The 23,982-nt window shown below is 52.0% G+C and overlaps 2 protein-coding genes across 11 annotated transcripts; one reads left to right on the forward strand and one right to left on the reverse strand.

The window, feature by feature from the left end:
• Window positions 1–101: 101 nt before the first annotated feature.
• On the reverse strand, window positions 102–7,674 carry FTSJ1 (FtsJ RNA 2'-O-methyltransferase 1). 6 transcript variants are annotated; one of them, XM_062184067.1, is made up of 14 exons: window positions 7,657–7,674; window positions 7,203–7,416; window positions 6,647–6,805; window positions 6,289–6,358; window positions 6,093–6,183; window positions 5,418–5,496; window positions 4,239–4,291; window positions 4,093–4,146; window positions 3,903–4,005; window positions 3,727–3,810; window positions 3,098–3,201; window positions 2,796–2,993; window positions 2,586–2,629; window positions 102–863 (listed from the first exon to the last, which is right to left on the reverse strand). In XM_062184067.1, exons 3-13 carry the CDS (start codon window positions 6,765–6,767, stop codon window positions 2,591–2,593), a joined length of 996 nt encoding a protein of 331 aa, XP_062040051.1. In that variant the 5' UTR covers window positions 6,768–6,805; window positions 7,203–7,416; window positions 7,657–7,674; the 3' UTR covers window positions 102–863; window positions 2,586–2,590. The 6 variants fall into 6 exon arrangements, with proteins under 6 accessions (XP_062040051.1, XP_062040050.1, XP_062040055.1 ...); XM_062184066.1 differs by lacking the exon at window positions 7,657–7,674 and adding an exon at window positions 7,562–7,650; XM_062184071.1 differs by lacking the exon at window positions 7,657–7,674 and having other exon boundaries at window positions 3,098–3,195; window positions 7,203–7,597.
• Window positions 7,675–14,023: 6,349 nt separating this feature from the next.
• Window positions 14,024–23,596, forward strand: SLC38A5 (solute carrier family 38 member 5). Of its 5 annotated transcripts, none has more exons than XM_062184020.1 (16): window positions 14,024–14,049; window positions 14,559–14,615; window positions 14,700–14,775; window positions 15,367–15,482; window positions 15,580–15,652; window positions 16,336–16,429; window positions 16,565–16,643; window positions 19,204–19,286; window positions 19,566–19,624; window positions 19,720–19,857; window positions 20,053–20,132; window positions 21,071–21,171; window positions 21,443–21,558; window positions 22,332–22,476; window positions 22,568–22,671; window positions 23,171–23,596. In XM_062184020.1, exons 2-16 carry the CDS (start codon window positions 14,560–14,562, stop codon window positions 23,270–23,272), a joined length of 1,422 nt encoding a protein of 473 aa, XP_062040004.1. In that variant the 5' UTR covers window positions 14,024–14,049; window position 14,559; the 3' UTR covers window positions 23,273–23,596. The 5 variants fall into 5 exon arrangements, with proteins under 5 accessions (XP_062040004.1, XP_062040003.1, XP_062040002.1 ...); XM_062184019.1 differs by lacking the exon at window positions 14,024–14,049 and adding an exon at window positions 14,099–14,200 and having other exon boundaries at window positions 15,580–15,653; window positions 16,346–16,429; XM_062184018.1 differs by lacking the exon at window positions 14,024–14,049 and adding an exon at window positions 14,099–14,200.
• The last annotated feature ends 386 nt before the right edge of the window (window positions 23,597–23,982 follow it).

The following is a 23,982-nucleotide window of genomic DNA, read 5'->3' on the forward strand; positions in this document are numbered from 1 at the left end:
ATTACAGCCATTTAGGGAGTAAATCAGTGGATGGAAGACTTCTGTAACTTGGCCTCTCAAATAAAAATTTTTTAAAAAAAGTTTATTTTGATGCAAACAAATTGAAATTCATGCAGTCTTCTTATAATATGCATTTTATACAACTTTTTGGGAAGACTCCTCATATGCATGAACCTCAAACATTTTTATGCCAAAATAAACTTATATCTAATTCCATTTTCCATGAACTTTTTGAAGCACCCTATACACTGTATTACAATGGGAACCCACTATACTGAAATTTAATTATTAATACGTATGAAATTGAAACAAAATTGGGGTGCAGTAACATATGGGGCTTCTTTTTTAATTAGAACACCGAATTATAAAATCTGCCATCATTCATAGCAGTGACAAATATGAAAAATATTGTCATATGCCTTCAACTGTAACATAACTTAAAAAAGGGTATTTTGTGTCAGTGAGAAAATCACACGTATTGCTTTTCCTATTGTGACTTGTTGCCAGCATTCCTAACTGGGAACCAAGCTAAATTTGAGTCATTCATGAAAAGGTGCGACATTTTCCTCCATCAAATTCATGGATACCCTCATTTCTATCCAAGTTAAAAGTCTTTGCTTTAGGAGGGAGTTGTGGACATAATTACGACACCCCTGGAGAGGTATCGACACGAGGCGAAGCCTCAGTCAGGAATTCGACAGACTCGTGTTGTTTCTTTCCTTGGTGTCTTTGTGGTGACCATTGCAGATTCCAACATGTGGCTTGCTTGTTCGGGCTCCACTGATGACATTTTAAAAATAGGTTCGAGTTCTGGCTTTCCTGATCACAAGCAGCTTTGGTGTTTCTATCAGCTTGCCAGCTCACTGAGGGTGAAAGAAAAAGAGTGTCAAATAAAGATGTATGTTCCCACTTTCTTCTACTATAATCATTGTTCATTAAACTGCTAACATCTTGGTGGCTCTTTCCCCTACTTTTACAGTGAACCGTAGCAGACAGAAAGCAAAAATGCATGAAACATAAATTCAGTTGCATGAGCGACTGCTCTAAGGCATTCTTTTGTGTAGAGTGTTCCTTTGCACTGTTCCCAGGGCATTTACCATGATTTCCTGGGGATACAAAGAGTGCTGCTAGGAACTCTAGCACTCAGTTCTCAGGAGTGGACGAGGCATACACACAGCTACCATAGATAGTAGTTAAGTTGCCACATTGGCCACGTCTTTCCACTTCCAGCAGTGTATCAGAGGATCCTAATTGCTACACATCCTTCCAACCATTCAGCGTTGTCCATCTTGTTAGTTTTAGCTTGCATTTCCCTGTGGAGCAGATTTTCACCTGCTTACTGGCCATTCTCATATTTATCTGTTCATTTGAAAAGCAGATTGACAGAGACTGAGAGGTCTTCCATCCACTGCTTCACTCCTCAAATGGCCACAACAGCTGAGACTGAAGCCAGGAGCCAGGAACTCCTCCATCCAGGTCCCCCATGTGGGTGACAAGAACTCAGGTTAAGCACTCGAGCCATCACCTGCTGCTTCCCAGGTGCATTAGCAGGGACCTGGATAGGTTGCAGAGCAGCCAAGACCCAAACTGGTGCCCCAATATGGGATGTAAGCATCCCAAATGGTGGCTTAACCTGTTGTGCCACAGCACCTGCCCCTCATTTTCATATTTTTTTCCTTCCTGATTTATAAGTCCTCTTTAATATTGATACAATAAACAGAGCTTGTAAACACCTTTTCCCAGTATGATTTGCTGCTTCAGTGTTGTTTTTTTTTTAATAAGGCATCTACACGTGGATTCCTTCCTTTGCCCAAACATTAACCAGAGAGGTCTTCCATGACAGCCATGGAAATACTATAGACATTGTGCCTAGAATTCTTGACTCTCTATACCCTGCTTTTTTTTCTATTCTCCATATCCCATATTCTTTTTACTTATTATATATCAGGGTACTTCAAGAAGTTCACAGAAAAATTGATTTTAGAAGGGAAGTTTATTTTGGCACAAAAACTCATGAAATCCTTGCATATAAGTGGTCTTCAAAACGTTCATGGTGAATGTGGGTTTCTGAAAAAACGAGGCATAGATTTCACAGATTTGGGAGGCACCAAAGTAAACTGATGTTATTCCATTTCCCCATGAGCTTTTTGAAAGATGCTCCTATATCAGAAGGAATAAAGGAGATATATATATATATATGTGTGTGTGTGTGTGTGTGTGTGTGTATATATATATATATATATATATATATATATATATATATAAACTCAAGCTGTATAGTGTCTGTGCAAGCTCAGGTGTTCACAGGCTGCCTTATTTTTCCTGCCTCTGGCACAAATCAGCAGTTCCACAAGGGCCAAGACCTGTGCCTCTTTTGTTCTCGGCTCTATTTCCAAACCTGGAACCACACCGGGGCCCATGGTACATGCTCAACATTTACCAAATGCCTCAATTTGTGCAATGCTTCAAGTAGGCCCTGGCACACCTTAGTAAAAAGGTTGGTTGACTAAAAATCTTATCAGTTGGTAGAGAAAGCGCAAAGGTGAAATTTTAACAGAGTTCAAGGGGCCCTCACTCAAACTTACCCACGTTAATGTGAACAGTTCATTTCAATTTCATTCTCTTCCATCTACCCAAGAAAAAGAAAAGGGATTCAGATATTTGGCTTAATCTACTGAGTCTTCCAGTTACTGCGAGGCAGGGAAGAGAATCTTGGGCCCCAAACCACATGGCTGGGGGCAGATGGAGGCACACTGGGCAGGGGTTGATGTGGGCTCAGAACCCCATTTCCAGACCTCAGGGGCAAGCTGGGTGTGGCACTGAGGGGCAGCCAGGGGCTGGGACAATGCGTCCGCTCTGCTGATGGGGCAGTCCTGAGGGCGGATCTCCTTGGCTAGCCGGCCAGTCTTCTTCAACACACAGGCCTCTTGGTACGGGGGTGCGATGGGGGGCTGGGTGGGTGGGGTGTACTTGTACTCAGAGCCATCCTGTAGCTGCAGGGATGCAAGACATGGGGAGAAGGTGAGGACCTGGGAACCTTTGACAGCCCCTCCCCCCATTCCCTCCATGCCCACCCAGCGGTCAACTGGGCACTCACGTCCAGTGGATAACTGCGGTCTGAATCATAGGCGCTCAGGTCCCCACAGGTCACAAAAGGCACAATGATGCGGGTGGGTCCATCCAACTGGTTGAAATCTGGGTCTTAGGAACAGGCAGAAAGAAACTCAAGACAGGGCCGGGATGCCAGGGGCCAGGCATGACTGAGGCTGTGACATGGGTGTCAGGTCCTCTGCACATATCTACCGGCCTCTTTCTGGCACGCACCCAAACCCCACCAGAAAGCCTTCACCCCTTCTAAAACACCTGCTGTTTTCTCACAGCCTCTATGTCTACCTGACATTCTATTATTTGCTGCCAGGAGCTTGTCTCATTGTAACATGAGCTCTATAAGGGTGGGTGCTTTGTCTCATCCTCATAGGGGTGAGGTGGAAGACCCTATGTGGGTCACACTTCCACGGAGGGGTGAGATTTCCATCTGGGGTGTGGCTGGAGGGAGAGAACTGTCACCAGCTCTGAGAGTTAGTTGCCCTTAGTGGACTTAACTGGGCTCAAGATCCCGCTGGGACAAAATACGCAGAAAGGGTAAGAATAGGGGCTCTCCTGAAACAGGTTACGTTAGGGGGATAGCGTTTCTCCCATGCTGGGGCCTGGGGCTCTGGCTCTCACCGTACGAGTGGTCCAGCAGGGGCTTGCTCAGGTCTGGCTTGAAGCCCTCAGGAGGGTCGTAACCCTGGCAGACAGCAAAGGCCTCTGTGGGAGGAATGTGGAGGGAGGGTGGTGACTGGCTGCCACCCCCACAGCCCCAGGATCACCTGCGCCTGCCTGCCCCGCCCCTCACTGACCAATGCTGGAGTTCCGGCTGCTCTTGGGCTTGGCACAGAGCACGCTGGAGAAGAAGATGCGCAGCTGACTGTAGAGCAGCGTCACATCCCGGCCTCGGAATATCTGCAGCGGGCCGAGGCAAGGGGTACAGGGGTGAGGGCGGCCCGCAGGGACCTGGCGCTCCACTCCGCTGGGATCCCCGACACTTACCTTGGCCACGAAGCAGCCCCCTGGCTTTAGGACGTGTGTGGCAATATTCAGAGCCTGTGGGCAGGACAGATCGCTGAGGCTGAGGTGGAGACAGCTAGCAGGGGGCCAAAGAGGGCGTGTGTGTGTGGGGGGTCAAGGTTACTCACTGCTAGGAGGAGCTGGGCTTGCATGTACTCATCTACGTCATGGAGGCCAGTTACTGCGGTGAGAGGGACAGTGTTAGGGGGCCTGTCCACGTCTCCGCAGCTTCTGGGCTCGTTGCCACTGAAGTCCTCGAGGCAATCCCAGCCTGCCACTGGGCACACAGGCTGAGCTCCCAACCCTTAGCTGCTCCTTTTAACTTCTCCCAGCTGCCTCACACGCAAGCAGCGTCACTTCCTTCTGCAGCCCCCACTGCTCCCGAGCCCCAGTCTCATCAAATGGATTCCCCATCTCCCACACATCAAAAACCAACCTCCTCAGCTTCCCTCCCAAACCCGCTCCTTCCAGGTGAGCAGGCCCCAGACAATGGCCTTTGACCCCCCCCCCCAGGTCCTCTCCTCACACCCACATCCCAGCCACTATCAAGTCTTCTCTCAAAAGATCTCCTGAGGGGCCAGTGCTGTGCATAGCAGGTAAAGCTGCAGCCTGCAGTGCCGGCATCCTATATAGGCGCTGGTTCGAGTCCCAGCTGCTCCACTTCCGATCCAGCTCTCTGCTATGGCCTGGGAAAGCAGTGGCCTGAGGGATCCCGGCATAACTGGGGCCAGGCACAGTCGTACCTCCACTCACAACCCTCTCATGCTTTTCTGTGAGCTCTCCTCTCAATGAAAACACCAATGCTCTCACCATGGCCCACAAGGCCCTAGAGGCTCTGTCCCCTTGTCACTCCCCCTCACTCTGTCCCAACCACACCAGAACTCCTTGCTGATCCTCACACAGACCAAGCACCCTCCCATCTCAGGGCCTTTGCATGGGCTAGAACTTTGATTGCAGGGCTCTTTCTGCAGGCACACCCATGGCTCACTCCCTTGCTTCCTTTCAGTCTCTGTTGGCAAGCCAGGGAGGTGTTGCCCATCTAACTACATAACTGGCACTCAGGAAATGTGTGTTCAGTGGAAGAACGAATGAACAGAAAATGGAACTGTACAGGTGCAGAGATAACAGAGGGAAGGGTGGACAGCAGGCACAAAACTTGAAAGGGTAGGGAGGGGGCAGAGGCAGAGAGCAGGCAGCAGGGGTGGGGAGAGCCCTGGAGTACCTGAAGAAGTAGGAGATACAGAGGATGACACAGCTGGGAGCCTGCCTGGACTTCCATCCACCCCTCCCCCTGGCCCAGTGCTTACCATCAGGAGCCCCGTCGCACACCACTAGGTCTGCAGGGCAGCCCTCAAAATGCTGGATGATCTCCTTGGCAGTGGACAGCTACGGAGAGGGGGGGAGAGAGAGAGAGAGAGAAAGTGGCCCTTAGGGACTTCTGCCATCACTCTTCAATTTCACCTGCCCACGGTCCTGCTCCCAGTCCCTGGGTCAGCCACATTCTCAGACTTTGTCCAACTAAGACTGGGTTTCTTTCTTCTCTTTCCTTCTTTCTTTTAACATTTGTAAAATGCAGTGTTGGTAGGGAAATAGTTTAATACATAGTTACATGCCGCATAATATTTGGATACAATTATGGTCTCAAAGTATCATATCACATAGTAACATTGTAGCTATCTTAGTGTAAGTACAGTCTATTTACATAACCAGGAAATCTCAGAACACATTTCTCAGAACAAATCTCCACAATTAAGCAACATATGACTGTAGTTTTTAAGACTGAGTTTGATCTCTGGGGATCTGGTCTCATCAGTGTTACTGTGCATACAATGCACTGCTTCTCTCTCTCTGCTGACTTTCTCAGTCTGTTTGTCTGCCCTTCTCCCCATCTTATTTCTACCATTCTGTCTCCCATTTTTCATAGCACCCGGGAGGGGGCCTTTAGCCAGAACACACCCGAACACCCTCAGCCATGCTCTCACCTGGGTGATGTCCCCTTGGATCTGGGTCACACCTGGTAGCGGAGCCATAGCTTGCAGGTCCACAGCCACCACTTGGCCAGACCCTTGGCCCCTAAGGACAACACAGTGGGCCCATGTTAGCCCAGTGTGTAGTCCTAGCTGCCCTTCCCCCAACACCCACTCTTGGGGCCCCCCAATCTGGGCTCCCCACACTCACCCAATCTTCTGGCTCAGCACCTGGCTCCAGCTGCCTGGGGCTGCACACAGGTCAACCGCCCGTGTCACACCTAGACACACAGAGTCAAAGGGCATGGGTAAGCTGTACCCACCTCACCAACCTGGGGTCCCTGCAAAGTTCACCCCTCTCTCTGGGGAGCACTCACATCTCTGAACCGCCCGGGTCCTCTGTCCATCATCCTTTCCTGCCCATGTCCCTGTCCCAGAGTCCTTCCAAGTCAGACCACCTATCACAGGGAGCTCTGGAGACCTAGCCCACAGCACTGTCCCCACCCCCCCGTGTCCTTCCCCCTCACTGCCCCCCCCCCGCCCCCTGTGAGTTGTCACCAGCTAGGGACCTTTAAAGAGCTGGAACTCCTCATCCAGCTGTAGCAGTTTGAAGGCGCTGCGGGCACGCCAGCCATTCTCCTTGGCCAGGCGGTAGTAGACATCCCGCTTGTCTTTCGAGGTCCGTCCCATCTCACACCAGTCACCAGGTGGCTTTTGCTACCACCTCCCTGTGCAGGGCGGAGAGAACCACACACAACAAAGTGGGCTCACCTGACTCACCCGCATGACAACAGCCTTTCCATGAAGGTGGACCATCCCTACCCCCCCACCCCTCGGGGATCACATCCTCATCCATGTCCCGTTACCTTTCAGTTAGTTGCCCACTCTCCCACTCCGTCGTTAAGCAATCAATGGGGTGAGCACGTCGACTACCACACTCCTATCAGCCCCCGCTGATTCCCAGGTAACCTCCCACCAGGCTTCTAAGACTCTCACGACCACAAAGCCCCTGACTCCAGTGGGACCATGAGATCCTCCTCGAGGCAGCTCCGCGGGTATCCGGACTGTTGAGTTCCCATGCTCCCTGCCGCGCACCCCGCACGCTCGTCCCCTATGCGGACAAACCTTGGGTCTGAAGTCCACCAGGTAGCAGCCGCCGGAATTGTGCAGCTGCAGCGCTCAGGGCGGTCCCCGCTCCTTCCCTGGCCGGCGGGACCGCGTAGACGTGCCTCCACACTCTCGGCTTGGAGCTCCGTCCTCGGCACCCCAGGGGCCTCCCTTAGCTTTCCGCGTGGGGAGAAGGGGCAGGAAGGAGGCTTGTCCGCCTGCAGCTCAAGCCCTGGTAAGAGCGCAAACAGGTGAGAAAACGTAGAGCTTCAGTTTGTGTTCGCAGCTGCCCTGAACGCCGGTCGCACATGCCTAAAAGTTACCGCGACCAGCCTAGCTCGGCACAGCGGAGAGACCTGGACCCAACCTGAACGTACAACGTGTGTCCCGTCATCTTGGGTCGACGTATCGGAGAAACGCAAACTGCTGTTCCCAGAATGCAACGGGCACGACAAAAGAAGGCCTAACTCACGCACGGCGTGGCTGAAACGTCGCGAAGCTTGAGAGCTGATTCTTTGTTCTTTTGTTCCAAGGCCAAGTTCGGTTTCCTCCCTGGCCCCTCCCTTCTCGGATCGTGGTGGTCGGTCGTCGAGCCCGAGGACTACATTTCCCAAGATGCAACGAGCACGATGACACCCATTGGTTTTACGCTTGGCGCGAAGCGAAATAACCGCTGGGGGCATCCACGCGACAGTAAGGATGGCGCGTGGGCGAAGTGCGCCTTCGCGCGGAAGCTACTGTGCCGCGTTTTCGAATCCCATTTCGCTAATTAGCCGAACTGCCTGAAGTTTGCTAGCTCAGAGCTTTAGTTTCCCCATCTGGAAAATGGGGCTAATCGATAGTACACATTCGATGCCGTTATTGGGAGGATGAAATAATTATAGCGTACCGCACTGTTTGGCTTTTTGTATTTCTCCGTTCTTTACACATTTTTGACTGCTGCCCCCACATACATGAAAAATCTAGACCCAGCACATAAACATGGTAATGATATAAATGAATTAATAATAATGAAAACATCATAGCATTTACTATGTGCTAGGCACTATCAAGTGCTCTCTTAAGTGCTGGTAAATGGTTAACCGGCTTTCGGGAAGGGAGGCTCTGGTTTCTAACATTTTCCACTTCCCATGGTTTACATAACGATCATCTTGTCAACTTAGCAGTTACCAACTGCGGTCACAGAACACGGAGATACAGGAAAAGCACCATTATATAGTACTTCCACCAGACAGATAAAATGCAGTAAAAGCACCATTATATAGCACTTCTACTGGACAGATAAAACAGGGCTAAATGACCTCAAGAGCATAGAGATGTAGTGAAATCCAGTTAGCTAGGAAGTGGTGACTTTATTACTTAAAAATCTAATTCATTTAATTGTAAGTTGATATTATTTCATTTTTCACAATAACTAACAACCAGTTTGCAAACATTCTTGAAAACTGAACGAGCAGTCCCTGAACACCTGTACAACCTGGCCCCAGCACAGTGTTCAATTCTTTACTTCGTTCACTCTTTTTTTTTTTTTTATAAATAAGTCCTTTCTTTTAAGATTTATTTATTTATTTGAAAGTAAGAGTTACACAGAGAGAAGGAGAGGCAGAGAGAGAAAGAGAGAGAGAGAGAGAGCGCTCTTCCATCTGCTGGTTCACTCCCCAATTAGCCGCAACGGCCAGCCGGAGCTGCGCCCATCCGGAGCCAAGAGCCAGGAGCTTCTTCCGGGTTTCCCATGTGGGTGCAGGGGCCCAAGGACCTGGGCCATCTTCTACTGCTTTCCCAGGCCATAGCAGAGAGCTGGATCAGAAGTGGAACAGCCGGGTCTCGAACCAGCGCCCATATGGGATGCCGGCACTGCAGGCGGCAGCTTTACCTGCTATGCCACAGCGCTGGCCCCGGGTGTATGCTAATATTGTATGAGCAGATATACTAGTATTTGTATACATTTCCTTACTAAAATAACTATGAAATATACTCTATTCACGATGTAAATCCATAATGTTGTCTCAGGTGGTGATCAAAGCTATAAAGAATAATAAAGGAAGCTGGAAGGGGTGGAGAATACAGAGGGGGTTCAGTTGCTGTTTTGGAGGACATAGTCCGGGAAGCCTTGTCCAGAGGGGCGGACTTTTGAGCCCAGACCTGAAGGAGAGCGCCCCGTAGGAATATTTGCGGGTAGTGCATTCCAGGCAGAAGGAGCGGCAAATTCGAAGGCCTGAAGTGGAGCTGAACCATTGAGTCCGCCTTCCTTTGCCCCCTGAGCGTCACCCGTGCTGTTCCGGCCACTGCGGCTTCCCGGCGCGGGGTACGGGGCCTGGCGCACAACTGATGTTCAGTCCGTGTTTGTGGGCATTCTGCTTGCCTTCTTGCCTCCGTGCTGCTTCTCGTGGTTTTGCGGGGGCCGTGGGAGGCGGAGACTCCGGAAGGAGTTGCCCGAGACCAGGGAAGGAGCCAGAGCTTTGTCAGTGGAGCTTGGAGGGCTGTGGACTGCTGGGAACCTGCTGCCCAACGCCCCCCCCCCCCCAGCCCCGGAGGTGAGCGAGTGTGAGACAGGAAGGGTTCAACCATGCCAGGTTTGGGGGGGGGGGCGGGGGAAAAAGCCATGTCTGTTAGTGAAATGGTGCCGTCTTATCTAAAGCGCCATCTTGGGCTCTGCTCCAGCCACCACCGTGTACATTAGGTTCAGCCTCTCCAGGACGCAGCCTGGTTTTCTGAGTCAGGTGACCGAAAGGCCCCACCATAAGCGGTAACCCCACCCCCACTCTAACGGATTCGCTGTCCCCATGCCCTTGTTTATAACAAGGCCTGTTTCCCAGCCCCCCCCCCCCACACACACACACCGTGAATAAAACCCTTCCCCTTACTCTGGCGTTTGGTGTGTTTTGTGGTGGGCTTACAATGTTCACCCTGTGGGATGCTTCCCACGTCCTGTTTTCTTGCCCGTTCACAAAGAGGATGTTTAATTTTTAGCAAAGAAACCTGCTTCCTCCGGAGGGACCCAGGGGGTTTGGGGGGACAAGAGCCAGGCTCTGAACTCTCCAGGCTCTTCCTGAAGAAGGGTGTCAGCCCAGTATCTCCCACCCGGCACCCCACCGAGTGTAAAAGTTGTCCTCCCAGCAGCCACCCCAAGAGGCCAAGGAGGGGGAGCTGGAAGAGAAACTCACCAGTTATTCAGTGGGGAGCCCACATGAAAGCAGAGGGCTGAGTCGGATGCCAAAGGCAGCCAAGTGGGGCTTTGCTGTCACAGATGGAGAGCAGTTGCTGAAGTCACAGACGCGCTGTTGTCCCAAGTGCTTTCCGTGTCCTGCCTCATTGCCGTAGCCCTGGGAGTTGGGCGTTATTTTGCCCTTAAGGGAGCAGAGGTTTAGGAACTTGCCTGTGGCCACAGAGCTACCGAGGGTGTGTGTGGGGGGAACCCAGCTGAGAAAGCTTGTGCTGTGGCTGCTCTGGTCAAGTTATTCCCTCTCTGGAACGCTCCTGAGCAGTGGGCCGACTTCCATAAACACCGGGGTCTGTCTGGACGAGCTGATAAGAACCCCAAATGAAGTTTGATAAGCTGCATGGGAATCCCAAATGGCACTCAGGCGTCTCAAGCCGCTTTATAACACCGGGCAGAGCCTCTGGCCCCAGGCACTCTCACACACATGTGGACATTGTACAACCAGCTGCCCCACACAACCCAAACCCCACTTTCCCTTTCTTTCTCTTTCTACCAGCATAAGCTGAGAACTTGCTATGTTATTTGTCTATGTATTTATTTGAGAGGCAGAGAGACAGCATGAGCTCCTATCTGCTTGCTCTGTCCCTGCATACCCATAGCAGTCCAGGCCAAAGCAAGGACCTGGGAGCTGGGAACTCAATCCGAGTCTCCCATGGGAATGGCAGGAGCTCATTTACTTGAGCTGTCCCTGCTGTCCCCCAGGGTCCTCATTAGCAGGAAGCTGGAGTCAGGAGCTGGAACCAGGACATGAACTTAGGTACTGCGATATGGGAAGTGGGAGTCTTAACCAGTATCTTAACTGCTAAACCAACCACCTGCCCCAACCACATAACAGAGCTACAGCATATAGAGCTAAATGAATGCTCATTCCTCTTCTAGAAGAATTTCCTTGACAGAAATAAAAATAATAATGATAGTAGTATGACACTCGGTAGGTGGCGTTTATTAAGCATCTGCTATGTGCTGGGCCGTGTTGGAGAGCCAGGGAAGGTTCTGGGAGGGAAGGGAAGCAGTTAGAGCAGGAGGTTGTAGTTGGGAGGTGGTGGAAGGGGATAGGGAGGCATCTGTTTTTCGTACTAAGTGTAGTCTAGTTGTTTGGACAGGCCACTTCTGATCCAATTTTCTCGAAATGTGTGTACCTACCTAGCCCCTCCTCCTCCTCTTTTAGCCACCTGGGCCAAGGCCTTTGCTGACAGGTGTCTTTTTCCCTGGCCAACCTGTAGCACAGATGTGTCATGAGTCTGAGTGGGGGAAGGGCACCAGAGGAGAGAGAAAACAGAGGAGGCAGGGACGGGGCGGGGCGGGGGGGGGGAGGCAGCTGCTGAGGTGTTTGTGTACCTGTGAGCACCCTGAGTGTTTCTCATCCGCCTGTGCATGTTCTCAGCTGCGGCCATGTGCATGTGAGCTGCCTGTGTGTCTGCCTGTATAACGTGCCTGGTGGTGTCTTCTCTCTACGGCTTCCTACCCAACTTATGTATGGCAACTGTGTGTCTCTCTGGGGTTGTGTGTGGGTGTTGCTCAGGTGTTTATTATGTGTCTCCTTTGTAATGCTTGTGGCTGATGCGTGTGTTTGGGCGTTTGTCTCTCTTAGGCGTGTGTGTGTCTTTCTTCCCTGCATGTCTGCTACCATGTTTGTGTCTCCCTGATGAGTGGCTGCAGGTGTGTGCCCTGTGGAACTGTCTTTTGGTGCCACTGTACAAGTTCATGGCCAGCATCCCATATGAGTGCCAGAACGAGTCCCACTTCTGATCCAACTCCCTGCTGCTAATGTGCCTGGGACAATTAGCAGAGGATGGCCCACATGTCTGAGCTCTTGCTACTCACCTGGGAGATCCAGATAAAGCTTCCGGCTCCTGGCTTCAGCCTGGCCCAGCCCTGGCCATTGCAGCCATCTGGGGAGTAAACCAGCCGATAGAATGTCTCTCTCTCTCTCTCTCTGTAATTCTGATTTTCAAATAAATAAATAAATAAATAAATACTTTTTTTTAAAAAGTTCATGGCAAATGGAATTAATGGAGAGGATGCCTTTCCCACGAGCTTTTTGAAGCGCTCTCTTATGAATGCTATTTGGTTCCCCATTTCCTCTCCAGGCAACCTTCGGTATATTTTCTAGATCTCCTCTTTGCAAGGAGAGTAGGTGTGCTGTATCTTCCTGCATTTCTTGTGTATGCGCCTGTATACACTTGCCCTGGATGTTTTCTTCTCTGACTAGATTTGTCAATAGCTCTGGGTGTACACGGTGGGCTGCAACCAGACGCCTAAATGCAGTTGTGCGTGCAAGTGACATATCTGCCTGGGAGTACCTCTGTCTGTGTGACCAGAGCTGTACCTGTTCATACGCGAGCCCACCGCGCACCAAGCTATCACGTTAGGGTATGTTTCTGGAAGTTGGCCTCTGGAGCCATCTGCACCCGGAAGTCTGTGTGGTGGGAGTTGGGTGTACAAGACTGTGTGGTGGCCGGTGAGTCTGTGTGTGAGCTGCCTGTTGGTTCTCTTCAGCCTGGCTATGAATGCATGGGTGTCTGTGAGTCAACAGTGTCTGGCTGTCTCTCAGTCTGTGGACGATAAGGCCTGTGACATGATCAGCACTCTGCGGCTGGGTGTGTGACTGTCCTGTGAGCCTAGGCTCTCCATAGGCAGTGAGGAGTGCAGGTGTGCCCCTGTCAAGCTCTACATATGCCTGGGAGTCTGCCTGCACGTTTGCTCTCACTCACGTGCAAACCCTGTGAGTGACGGTGAGTCTGCCTCCCACCTCTGAGCCCCTAGATGGGGCTGTGCTGGGGCCAGTGCTGTAGCTGTGATCCCTGAGTGTGCAGGAGCCTCTCTCTCCTGCTGTGGGGAAGTAAACACCCCATCCCTCACCCTCCTCCAGCTGCATGTGGGGTAGGGGCATCTAGGCTCGCTTTGAAGCCCTAGCCAGCTTCTGGCTTTTCCGGGAATTCTGTGCTCCCTGTTGGGGGTGGGCAGGCAGAAGAGGGGCCTGGACAGAGGCCTCTTGTCCACCTGGCCTTCAAGTAGCCCAGTCAAGTTGGGGCCAGACCCCAAGTCCACCCTGTGTGATTCCCTGTAGGGGACATGTACCTTGCCTGGGACAGACACGCCTGCCCAATGCCTGGATGGGAGTGAACAGGCAGACCCCCAGATAAGACAGACAGAGCATGGGGCCCCTCAGTTGGGGTGTGGACAGGCCCCACCCCATGCCTGGGCTGGAGACCAGGACTCTGGGACGCACCCAGTTTGCAGTGTGCACACTCCCCACCCCACCACACCCACCTTCTTGCCTCCCCCTGGGAGCCCCCAAGATTCAGGGTCCTCTCCTGGCTGGGCTGACTGAGGTCTGCCTGTAATGGCCTGGCAGTATCTACCCCTGCACCTGCCCCACTGCCATCCCCAGGCCTATCGATCCACGCCATCTGTCCTGCTGCCTGAATCTGATGTTCTCTGCCTTCTGTCTTTTGCCCCTCTGTCCCTTTGTCCCTGTGGCTGAGAGCAGTTTGCTGGAGTCTCTGAGCCTGCCCCCCTTCCCACCTCCAGCCCCTTCAACAGGTTGCATCAGTTCTGGGCTGCGGTGCCAGACGGGGAGGCGGGAGGGGGGGAGCATTAGGAGAGGTGGGGCAGTCGCGCTGACACGTGTCCTTGCAAGGAGTAAGCGGCTGGCCACGTAGTGATGGGGGAGGGAGGAGGGGAGGGCGCGGGGGACAGGAACTAAAAGGACAGTGCCAGAGAGGCACTGTGAGTCTAGGGTCCGGGACAAGAAGCTGTCTCAGCTCTGAATGGACATCTCATCTGCTGTGGGGTTGGTCTCTCTGGGTCTTTCTTTCTCTTTCTCTTTCTCTCTCTGAAGATCTCTCCCTGCCCTCTGTGCTCTGTGTCTGAGTAACTCTTGGCGGTTTTTTTTTTCCCCTTCTGCTTTTCTGCTCTCTCCCCAGTCTCTTTCTCTGGTGCCCCTTAGGCTTGTCTTTAACACTCACCATGTATTTCCCTTTCTCTCTCTTCCCTCCCTGTTCTTGTTTCTCGGGCTTTCCACCTGCTCCTGGGCTTTTATATCTGCTGGTCTCTGTGGGGCCTTTTTCTCCTTCCTGCAACACTTCTCATTTTGTAGCCCTCCTGCTCCGTGTCCGATCCCCGTGCCCACCCCGTGTCTCTGTCCACAGGATGGAACTGCAGGATCCAAAGATGAATGGAGGAGCCCTCCCTGCCGATGCTGTGGGGTGAGTCAGGGATCCATGGAGTCAGGGGCCGCGGTGAGGGTTACCTTCTTATCAGCCCTACTTGTGTTTTCCTGCCCTGTCCAGCCCCAGTCAGGAACATGAGGACTTTCTGCCCAGCGATGATCCTGTCCCTGAGAGGAAGCCGGTCCAATTCATGGATGTGAGTGATCCCCACATGGTGTGTCCCAGCCGCACCTGCCCCAGCGCATCTCCCAGACTAATCCAGCTGTTCCCCTGCCCAGCTAGCCCCCTGCCCAGCTATTCTCAGATTCTCCCCTTTCCCAGGTACTCCCTCTTTAGCGCTCTCCCTTGCTTAGCTTCCTCCCGCCCTGGTTGCTCCCCGGACCAACTGAACGACCGCCCTCCCCAGTGGCTCCTCTCCGTTCGTGCTGGGCTCTAGCTCCCCCCAACTGCTCTTCCTCCTCAGTGCTTCCCCATCCTCAGCTGATCTCTGTCCACAGTTACTCTCTTCCCTGATGGTTTTGCCTTCAGTAGCTGTTCTACCCTCCCCTGCCCCTCTCCGCATCCAGCTGCTCGCTCCCAAGTTTCTCTTCCAACTTTTGCCTTTCCCAGTCTCCGTTTCTCAGCTTTTGACTATCTACAACTCTTTTTTCCCCTTCTAGCCTCTTGCCCTCTCCCATGGCCCTGCCTGGGCTTCTTCCCCCGTGCAGTCTTTCCCCGGCCCCAGCACTGGCCTCCTTCCTGAGTCTCCCCTCTCCATGTGTGTCCGGACTTTGCCTCTTGCCTACAGTTTGAGGGGAACACATCATTCGGGATGTCAGTGTTCAATCTCAGCAATGCCATCATGGGCAGCGGCATCCTGGGGCTGGCCTATGCCATGTCCCACACAGGCGTCATCTTCTTCCTGTGAGTCCATGGGTGGCCTGCGGGGGGGGGGGGGGCGGGTTTGGGGAGGGTGAGTGGAAGGCCTGGGGCCGGGTCTGAGCTGTGCCCTCTGCCTCAGAGCCCTGCTGCTGTGCATTGCCCTTCTGTCTTCATACTCCATCCACCTCCTGCTGACCTGCGCCGGTGTTGTAGGTGAGACCCAGAGCCTGGATCCCAGTCCCCACCCTCATCCTTTGGACCCCAGACTCTAGACCCAGGTCTAGAGCTCAACCCAGATCCTGGACCTCACACCCCAAACCTCACCCGAAACCCAGATTCTGGGTATACCACCCAGACCCCAGATCCCAGACCAGGCAACCCCAGATCCCACACTTTGTTTCTTGAACTCCAAACCCCACACTGAACCCTGGCCCCCAGACTTTATCTGGAATCCTGGATTCCCAACTTCACCCCTCAGTCTGGTTATGAGACCCCATTGTCCAGGCTCTCCCCGGTCCCAGACCACTCTACCTCTGCCCCCCGAAAGCCAGCCCCACAACCCTGAGACACCCACTCCTCAGCTCCCGACTTCCCTAATCCTAAGCTTCATGCCCACCATGGTTTTAGTCCATATCCTGGCTCCAGGATCCCTACTTCCTACCTCCCACCCCTACCCTTCTCCCCAACTTCTGTTACCTGGCGTCAGATCCCACCACCCAGACTCTACCTCAAGTTCCACCCTATCTACTTAAGTATCACTCCCAGTCTCCATCAGCCTGCCCCAGTTCTCCCAAACCACAAGTTCCTAGCTCCCAGCCCTTCTACCCTCCTCCCATTCCTCACCCTTGTCTTGGCCTTTTGCACCCACAACCCGTTGCTTCTTGTTTCCCCTCCTGGCATCCGAGCCTATGAGCAGCTGGGACAGAGGGCATTCGGGCCTGCAGGGAAGGTAGTGGTGGCCGCCGTCATCTGTCTGCACAATGTTGGGGGTGAGGACTCTGGGAGGTGGCGGTCAGCTGGGGGAAGAAGTTGGGGTGAGGTGGGCTTCCCCAGGTTGGGCTGGCAAAGATGGGGTAAGGGAGTGAGGGGAATCCTTCTGCTTACACCTCCCCCATCCGCACCAGCCATGTCCAGTTACCTGTTCATCATCAAATCCGAACTCCCCCTGGTTATTGGCTCCTTCCTGCCCATGAGCCCTGAGGGGTGAGTGAGCAATACCCCTTGGCTGATGCACAGACCCTGTGTCTGCTTGTGAGGTGCAGCTGGTATCTTCAACTCTGTGTGTCCAGCTGATACCCAGTCGTTCTATTTTGAGGCTGTTGGGCAGGCCAGTTGGGTCAGACTGATTCCTGTGTATGGTGATGCCAGCAGTGTGTGTGACTGTTGCTTTGACTATAGCAGCCCAGTAGACCATGTGCTGATTCTGTGATTGCTATTCCAATCGCTTCTGGCTGGCTCTGCATGTCCAGTGTTCAGTGATGCTGTGAGTGTGTGGCAGTACATATTCAGTAGATGGGGACTTTAGTGACTTGATTTAGTGACTGTTGCACTAGTTGATTCTCTCTGTATGATTGACTATAGCTGTGTTCTGTTCAGTGTGATTCCAGTGTATGTGTCTGACACTTGGTCACTCTGCCTGCCTGTCCAGCTGATTCTGTGACTCTGATTCTGGGTCCATCAACCTTGTTGATCCTGTCTAGTTCTGTGAATGATAGCTGACTCCAGTGATGTGTATGTGTATGTGTGTGCACGCCAGTGGACTGTGGTACTGACTGTGCCTATAACTTGCTCTGATTGTATGTGACCAGCCACCTCTATCTCTATATTTGGTTCAGTGACACTTGTTCTAGAAAATTCTCTGGCTTTGTACATGTGATTCCTGTGCCTGTACATATATGTCCTCTGTTTATGGTTGCAGCCATGGATGTTTGGTTGTTGATCTGCTCTGTGCATCCTGCTTTGTGTTTGACAATGGATTCATCATGCTGGCTAGGTCTGTATGCTTACTTGTGTATGATGGGACTCCAGCTGTGTATGTGTGTATGTGTGTGTGTGTATGTGTGCATGCACAGTATACTGTGGTGCTTTTGCTCCAACTGCAAATATCTAGTTGCCTTTGTGTGGTTAATCCATACCTGTGGTTGTCCAGAGGCTGAGCCTGACTCTGGTCTCATAGACTTTGCACGGTGTGTATGTGCCACCCCCCATTTGTCATCATTTTAAAGCTTATTTATTTATGAGAGAGAGAGAGAGAAAGCTCTACAGAGAAAGCTGTCATTCATGGGTTCAATTCCTAAATGCCTGCCACGGCCCTGGGCCAGGGGACAAAGATGGGAGCCTGGAACTCAATCCAGGTCTCCCACATGGGTGGCAGGGGCCCAACAACTTGAGCCATCACTGCTGTCTCCCAGGATTCATGTTAGCAGGAAGCTGGAGTCAGGAGTAGAGCTGAGTATTGAACTCAAGTACTCTGATATGGGACACAGGTGTCTTATCTCCTAGGCCCAATACCCCTCCCCCCCGTAATAGTAACAGAGACCTTTCTTTTTGTCATCTATGTGTGTGTCTTGTTAGATCTTTGTCCTGATTCTGAGACCATCCAGGTAGCTGACATGTGACTTAGTATGTCTAACTATTATCATTACTTCCTACTGTATATAGGGCTAATGGTACTTCATTGGTCTATTTCTTAGTAGCTATGTGTATGAGATAGAAAGAGAACATGTGAAAGCATGGAACATAGCAAGCATTCAGTAAAATTCTTTTGAATGAATGAACTGTTATTCAGCTGATTCTGTATTAACTGAGTGTCTTGCCTATGTATTTCCCTCCAGTATCTGTACAGAATCCCACTGTTTCTTTTTTGAAATATTTATCTACTTTGTTTTCGTATATGTGAAAGTGAGGGAGGGAGAGAGAGGGAGAGAGAGAAAGAGAGAGAGAGAGAGAGAGAGAGAGAGAGAGATTTTCCATTCACTGGTTCACTCCCCAAATGCCTGCAACATTGGCAGAGGCCCAAGCACTTGATTAATCATCTGCTGCCTCCCAGGATGCATTAGCAGGGAGCTGGAGTGGAAGTGGAACAGCTAGGACTTGAACCAGCACTCCAATATGGGATGCCAGTGTTGCAACCAGCAGCTTAACCTGCTGCACCACAATGCTTATCTCCCCACTGTTTCTTTGAGCTTGGTTTCAGCAGTGTGGTCAGCCATCTCATTCTGTTTCTATTTCAGTCTGTCTTTGTCTGTGTGGCCAAATCAGCCTAGCTACTTTCAGGTGTCCTGCAAACTTTGAGCTGTTCAAATGTGTGTTTCTGACTTTTTTGACTGACTGCATCATTGCCTGTTCCATAACAAATTATCTCATTGTTGTTCTACTTGTCTGACATACCAGGATCTTGACTCACGCTATCTTTGTGTCTGGCATCTTGTGTTGGGCTGATTTTAACATCGAGTCTGACTGCTTAGAGGTGTTTGCTCATCTGATTGTGTGTCCTCTTGCAAATCTGGCGGTGACTTTTATCTCCCTGTGCACGTGTTTTCCTCTGCATCCTACTGGTGGTGTTGCTCAATCGGTCTGAATGTTGCTATCTGTGCTGCTGTGCCATGTGTCACTGTACACCCCTGAATGGCTTCTAGTTGCAGTATTAGCTCATCTCTTTGTGAACGGGAATCTGGGTGGTTGGCTGACTGTTGTTTTGTGAATGAGTACCCAGTAGTTTTCTTTGGCCACAGCCGGTCACTGTGTCTTCCTCTCTTCTCAGGGACTGGTACTTGAAGGGCAACTTTCTCATCATCATTGTCAGTGTGATAATCATCCTGCCCCTGGCCCTCATGAAACACTTGGGTAAGAGATTTCCTGGGGTGGTCATTGGAGAGTGATCTTAGACAGAGGGGAGTGCACTGAGAAAATCCCCATTGTTGAGGGCTGCAAAGCAGCAGAGGAGAGCTTATTTGGTGTGAGATTTAAAAGATTAGTAGATGTTTGCTGTGGAGGGGAGGCTAGTTCAAGTGGAAGTAGAAGTTTTTGCAAAGGTAGTGGGGGTGAGGGGACGTTGCAGGGGTTTGGGGTTTGCTATGGTGGGGGTTCTTTGATTTCTGAGGCTCTGTGTGTTACTCCTTGTAGGTTATCTGGGATATACCAGTGGTCTCTCTCTGACCTGTATGCTGTTTTTTCTTGTTTCGGTGAGTCAGAGAAAAGGTTGTGCTAAAGTGCAGATAGAGTTTGGGACACTGGGGTGGAGCCCTGTGACCTCACTTTCCCACTTCCCTACCCTCAGGTCATCTATAAGAAATTCCAGATTGGCTGTGCCATAGGCCGCAATGAGACAGCAGTGACGAGTGAAGACTCCCCAGACGTCCCCAAGCAGGGATTCAACACCAGCTGTGAGGCCCACATGTTCACAGTTGACTCTCAGGTGGGTGGGCAGGCCTGAAGGAGCTTACACCACTCCCAGACTCAATGGGCCTGGCCCCTAGTGCATCCCCATCAGAGTGTGGTCAGGTATTGGCCAACAGGCACTGCCATGTGTCTGATATGGAGGGCAAGGGGAGGGCCAGGAGGATGAGGAGTGGCTTCTCTAACCCACCATGGATTCTGATCCTATGTGCAGATGTCCTACACGATTCCCATCATGGCTTTCGCCTTTGTCTGCCACCCTGAGGTGCTGCCCATCTACACGGAACTCTGCCGGTGAGTGGGCAGGCAAGTGGCCATGCATACTGGGCCAGCCAGGGGCAGGGTGGACAGTCATGGTGTCTGACAATCCTTACAGTCATCTGGGGGCTGTCAGCTTGATGGTGACTATGTTGTACCAAGGGAGGGCTTTGGGCTTTGGGGACTTTGGGCTTTCAGGGGACTCACCATAGTGAGTGTTTACTGATTGGAACTGAAGTGGTCTATCATTTATTTAAAGATTTATTTATTTATTTGAAAGACAGAGTTACAGATAGGCAGAGAGAGAGAGAGGCAGAAGTCTTCTATCTGCTGGTTCACTCCCCAAATAGCCCCAATGGCCAGAGCTGGGCCCATCCAAAGCCAGGAGCCAGGAGCTACTTCTGGGTCTCCCCCATGGGTTCATGGGTTCAGGGACCTAAGGACTTGGGCCATCTTCCATTACTTTCCCAGGCCATAGCAGAGAGCTGGATCGGAAGTGGAGCAGCTGGGACTTGAACCGGCACCCATATGGGATGCCAGCACTGCAGGCAGTGGCTTTATTTGCTATGCCACAGCACCAGCCCCAAGTGGCCTATCATTTTAACATTCAGTATGAGTGTCAATGAGCAGAGTTGGGAGGTAGAGTGCAGATAATGTGATGGAGGGGGCAGTATGTATGGTGAGGATGGGGAGACAGGCATGGACTAATGGACAAGGAGGGATGGATGGGAAAGGGGAAGCAGGGATAAAAATTAGGGGGGGGTGGTATGGATGACTAGACAGAGAGGTACAGTGTGGGTGGTCAGATGCAAAGGAGAAAAAATGGTGATCAAATAGGGTGAGATATGGATGGATAGAGGGAGGTGGCTTGGCTAGTCACATAGGGGAGGTAGAGGGTGGGAGCTGGTTTTGTGGGATCTAGGCCAAGTTAAGGGGTCTGGGCATGACACTTCCATGACCTCTATATACCTCAGGCCCACCCAGCGCAGGATGCAAGCCGTGGCCAATGTGTCCATTGGGGCCATGTTTTTCATGTATGCACTCACAGCGACCTTTGGATACCTCACCTTCTACAGTGAGTGGGGCCAGTGCCAAGGCTGGTGGCAGGGGTTGGGGAGTGGTGCTGGGGTGGGGATTAGGCAGAAGGTTAGGGTAGGAGCCTCCGAGCTTTCTCCTTCCATGACCTTGGACTCATCAGTTTCTTAAGGGAGGATGCACGTCATGTGTCTAGATTTAGTCACTGTGTAGATTTTGTCACTGTGTATGTATCTTTGGGTTTCTGGGACATTAGTCCCGGCACTCCCTCCAAAACCTGCAATGTGTGTCTCCCCTGTGTCCTGGTTCAGGCAGCGTGGAGGCAGAGTTGCTACACATGTACAGCCAGAGGGACCTGCTCATCCTCTGCGTGCGCCTGGCTGTGCTGGTTGCTGTGACCCTCACCGTGCCAGTTGTTCTGTTCCCTGTGTGTGGGGGCGAGGGCAAGCCCACGGAGTGGGGGACATACGTGATGGGTGGAAGGCGTGGGTGTGCATGTTTGGATGGGGAGTAGAGCTACAAGTGGATGGATGGATGGAAGCAGAGATGGACAGACAGGGAAGGCAGAGCTGCCAGGTAGACAGAGAAGACTAAAGTGGAGATATCTCCAGACAGAGTGGGTCAGGGGGACAGGTGGACTGTTGGAGGGAGGAAGCCCAAATGGATGGGTAAACAGAAGAACAAGGCAGGGATGCTCAGCCAGAGGGCAGAAGCATAGCTAGGTGGTCAGTTGCAACAAAGAAACAGGGATGGGACAGAAAAAGGGTAGAGGTGGAAGTGGTGAGATGTAGAAGGGACAAGGCTCTCAGAGGGGAGGCAGGAATGATTAGGCAGAGAAAAGATGCAGAGGTAGACAGATGGTAGGCAGCTACGGGGTGGACTCAAAATGAATGGCAGGCTGGGTGGATGGTCAGGCACAGCGGGAAGTGAAGATGGTGAGAGAGAGGAGGTGAGGCTTTCAGACAATGGGTGGAGGCACAGATGGACAAACAGAAGGAAGAGACAGGAATTGTTGAAGGATGGAGGCAGGAAGCTCCTTCAGACGGTGGAAGCACAGTTGAGTGTTTTGACATGGTGGATCTGGTGGGAGTCAGTGGGGGGTAGGGATCTCACATAGAGGGTGGAATTAAAGGCAGGTGATCACATTGAAGGGGGCAACACTTGAGCCCTGACCCCTGCTATACCCCACTCTGGCCACAGATCCGCCGGGCCCTGCAGCAGCTGCTCTTCCCAAGCAAAGCCTTCAGCTGGTTACGGCATGTGGCCATAGCTCTGATCCTGCTGGTGTTGGTCAACGTCCTTGTCATCTGTGTGCCAACCATCCGGGATATCTTTGGAGTTATTGGTCAGTGTCCCCACCCCAGTCCCAGATCCCAACTAACATGGCCTTGTACCCAAGCTCACATTGTCTCCTGCACATTGTTCTGGTCCTCCAGGGTCAACCTCAGCTCCCAGCCTCATCTTCATCCTTCCCAGCATTTTCTACCTCCGCATTGTACCCTCTGACACGGAGCCCCTCTTCTCCTGGCCCAAGATCCAAGTGAGCATTCCAGAGGGGGTTAGGGAAAGACTCCACATTTGGAGGAGAGAGTGCTTGCTGCAGGATACCTGGGGATGGGAGGAATGTTCTTGGTGGGGGATGCGGAGTGGGGGTGAGGGGAGAAGGAATGGCCAGGAAGAGGGACCTATGGTCTGGAAGAATGAAGGTGGTTGTCCTAGGGAGGAGCAGAATAGTCAGCACCACCAGGGTCTTGGAAGACAGAGAGAACATTCCAGAAGGGAGCATTCTCCAGACGGAGGGAAGAAGCGCTGTTGGGAAGAGCCTGAACCCATCTAGGAGGGAGGATGGAAGGGAGACTCCAGGGGGTAGGGGGTTCTGGGTTCACAGGAAAGGGCTACTTTAAGGAAGGAGAAGAGGGCCAAGGTCAGGGACAGATGGGCTCCCCTGGAAGGGGTGGAGGGCTTGAGGCACATTCTCAGGAGGAGCTTGAGTAGGGAGTCCCAGGCAGCCTCATCTTCACTCTCTCTTTTGCCTGCAGGCTCTGTGCTTTGGCATCCTGGGGGTCCTCTTCATGGCCATCAGTCTAGGCTTTATGTTTACCAACTGGGCGACAGGCCACAACCACATGTCTGGACACTGACCATGCATGGCTTGGGTCCCTGTGCACGTGTGCAAGTGTATGTGGTGGGGCGGGGGTACTCTCCAGGGACCCTCCAGCCTGGTATGTAGAGGTGGCTGGTTCCCATTAGTGTGGCTGTCTGAGGTGAGAGACAGCAGAGGTGTCCCTCCTCCCCAAGGAGCTGAGCTTGGATCACGGCTCTAACCCCACCCCGATCCCTAACCTCACAGGGGGAGAGAAGGCTGGGTCCTTGGGAAGCCCAAGCCCAGTCCTCTCCACCTCCTCTTGTCTAAAGCTTTTCATCAGGATTAACCTCGGGCTAAAGAGGAGAATAAAGATGCTGAAACACCATCCTGGACTCAGACTTTTGATCTTTTCTGAAGATTTCTTGGGGAAGCCTGTCTCGGTGCAGGCAGGGGTCAGCTGAGGCTCTGGGAGTAGAAATGCCCACTCTCCTGTGTTCACTCACTTCTCCACTTCTTCAATAACTGGATTCAGTAACCATTTATGAGAACCTCCTGGGTGTCAGTGGCTGGGGAGATAGCAGAGAACGTTGTAGGTGCTAGGGATACGGCTGTGAGTGAGGCAGACAGGAGTGCCCTGAACTTGGCACTGGAGCACAGGAATAGGCAAGCTATGGCCTGCTGCCAATCTTCCTATGGTGCTCGAGCTAAGAATTATCATATTTTGAGATGAAAAAAGATTATTTTGTGATCCTTGGAAATTGTATG

Source organism: Lepus europaeus, chromosome X, assembly GCF_033115175.1.
Source record: "Lepus europaeus isolate LE1 chromosome X, mLepTim1.pri, whole genome shotgun sequence".
In the NCBI taxonomy this organism is placed as follows: Eukaryota; Metazoa; Chordata; class Mammalia; order Lagomorpha; family Leporidae; genus Lepus; species Lepus europaeus.

Bases quoted from the DNA above. Each gene is read 5' to 3' on its own strand.
- FTSJ1 (XM_062184067.1), bottom strand. From the start codon at position 6,767: ATGGGACGGACCTCGAAAGACAAGCGGGATGTCTACTACCGCCTGGCC. The intron at 6,184-6,288 runs GTGAGTGTGGGG...TGTTGTCCTTAG, and splicing joins GTGCTGAGCCAGAAGATTGG to GGGCCAAGGGTCTGGCCAAG. The intron at 4,292-5,417 runs GTAAGCACTGGG...CTCTCACCGCAG, and splicing joins GTGCGACGGGGCTCCTGATG to TAACTGGCCTCCATGACGTA.
- SLC38A5 (XM_062184018.1), top strand. From the start codon at position 14,178: ATGGACATCTCATCTGCTGTGGG. The intron at 16,430-16,564 runs GTGAGGACTCTG...CATCCGCACCAG, and splicing joins CTGTCTGCACAATGTTGGGG to CCATGTCCAGTTACCTGTTC. The intron at 19,858-20,052 runs GTGGGTGGGCAG...TCCTATGTGCAG, and splicing joins TGTTCACAGTTGACTCTCAG to ATGTCCTACACGATTCCCAT.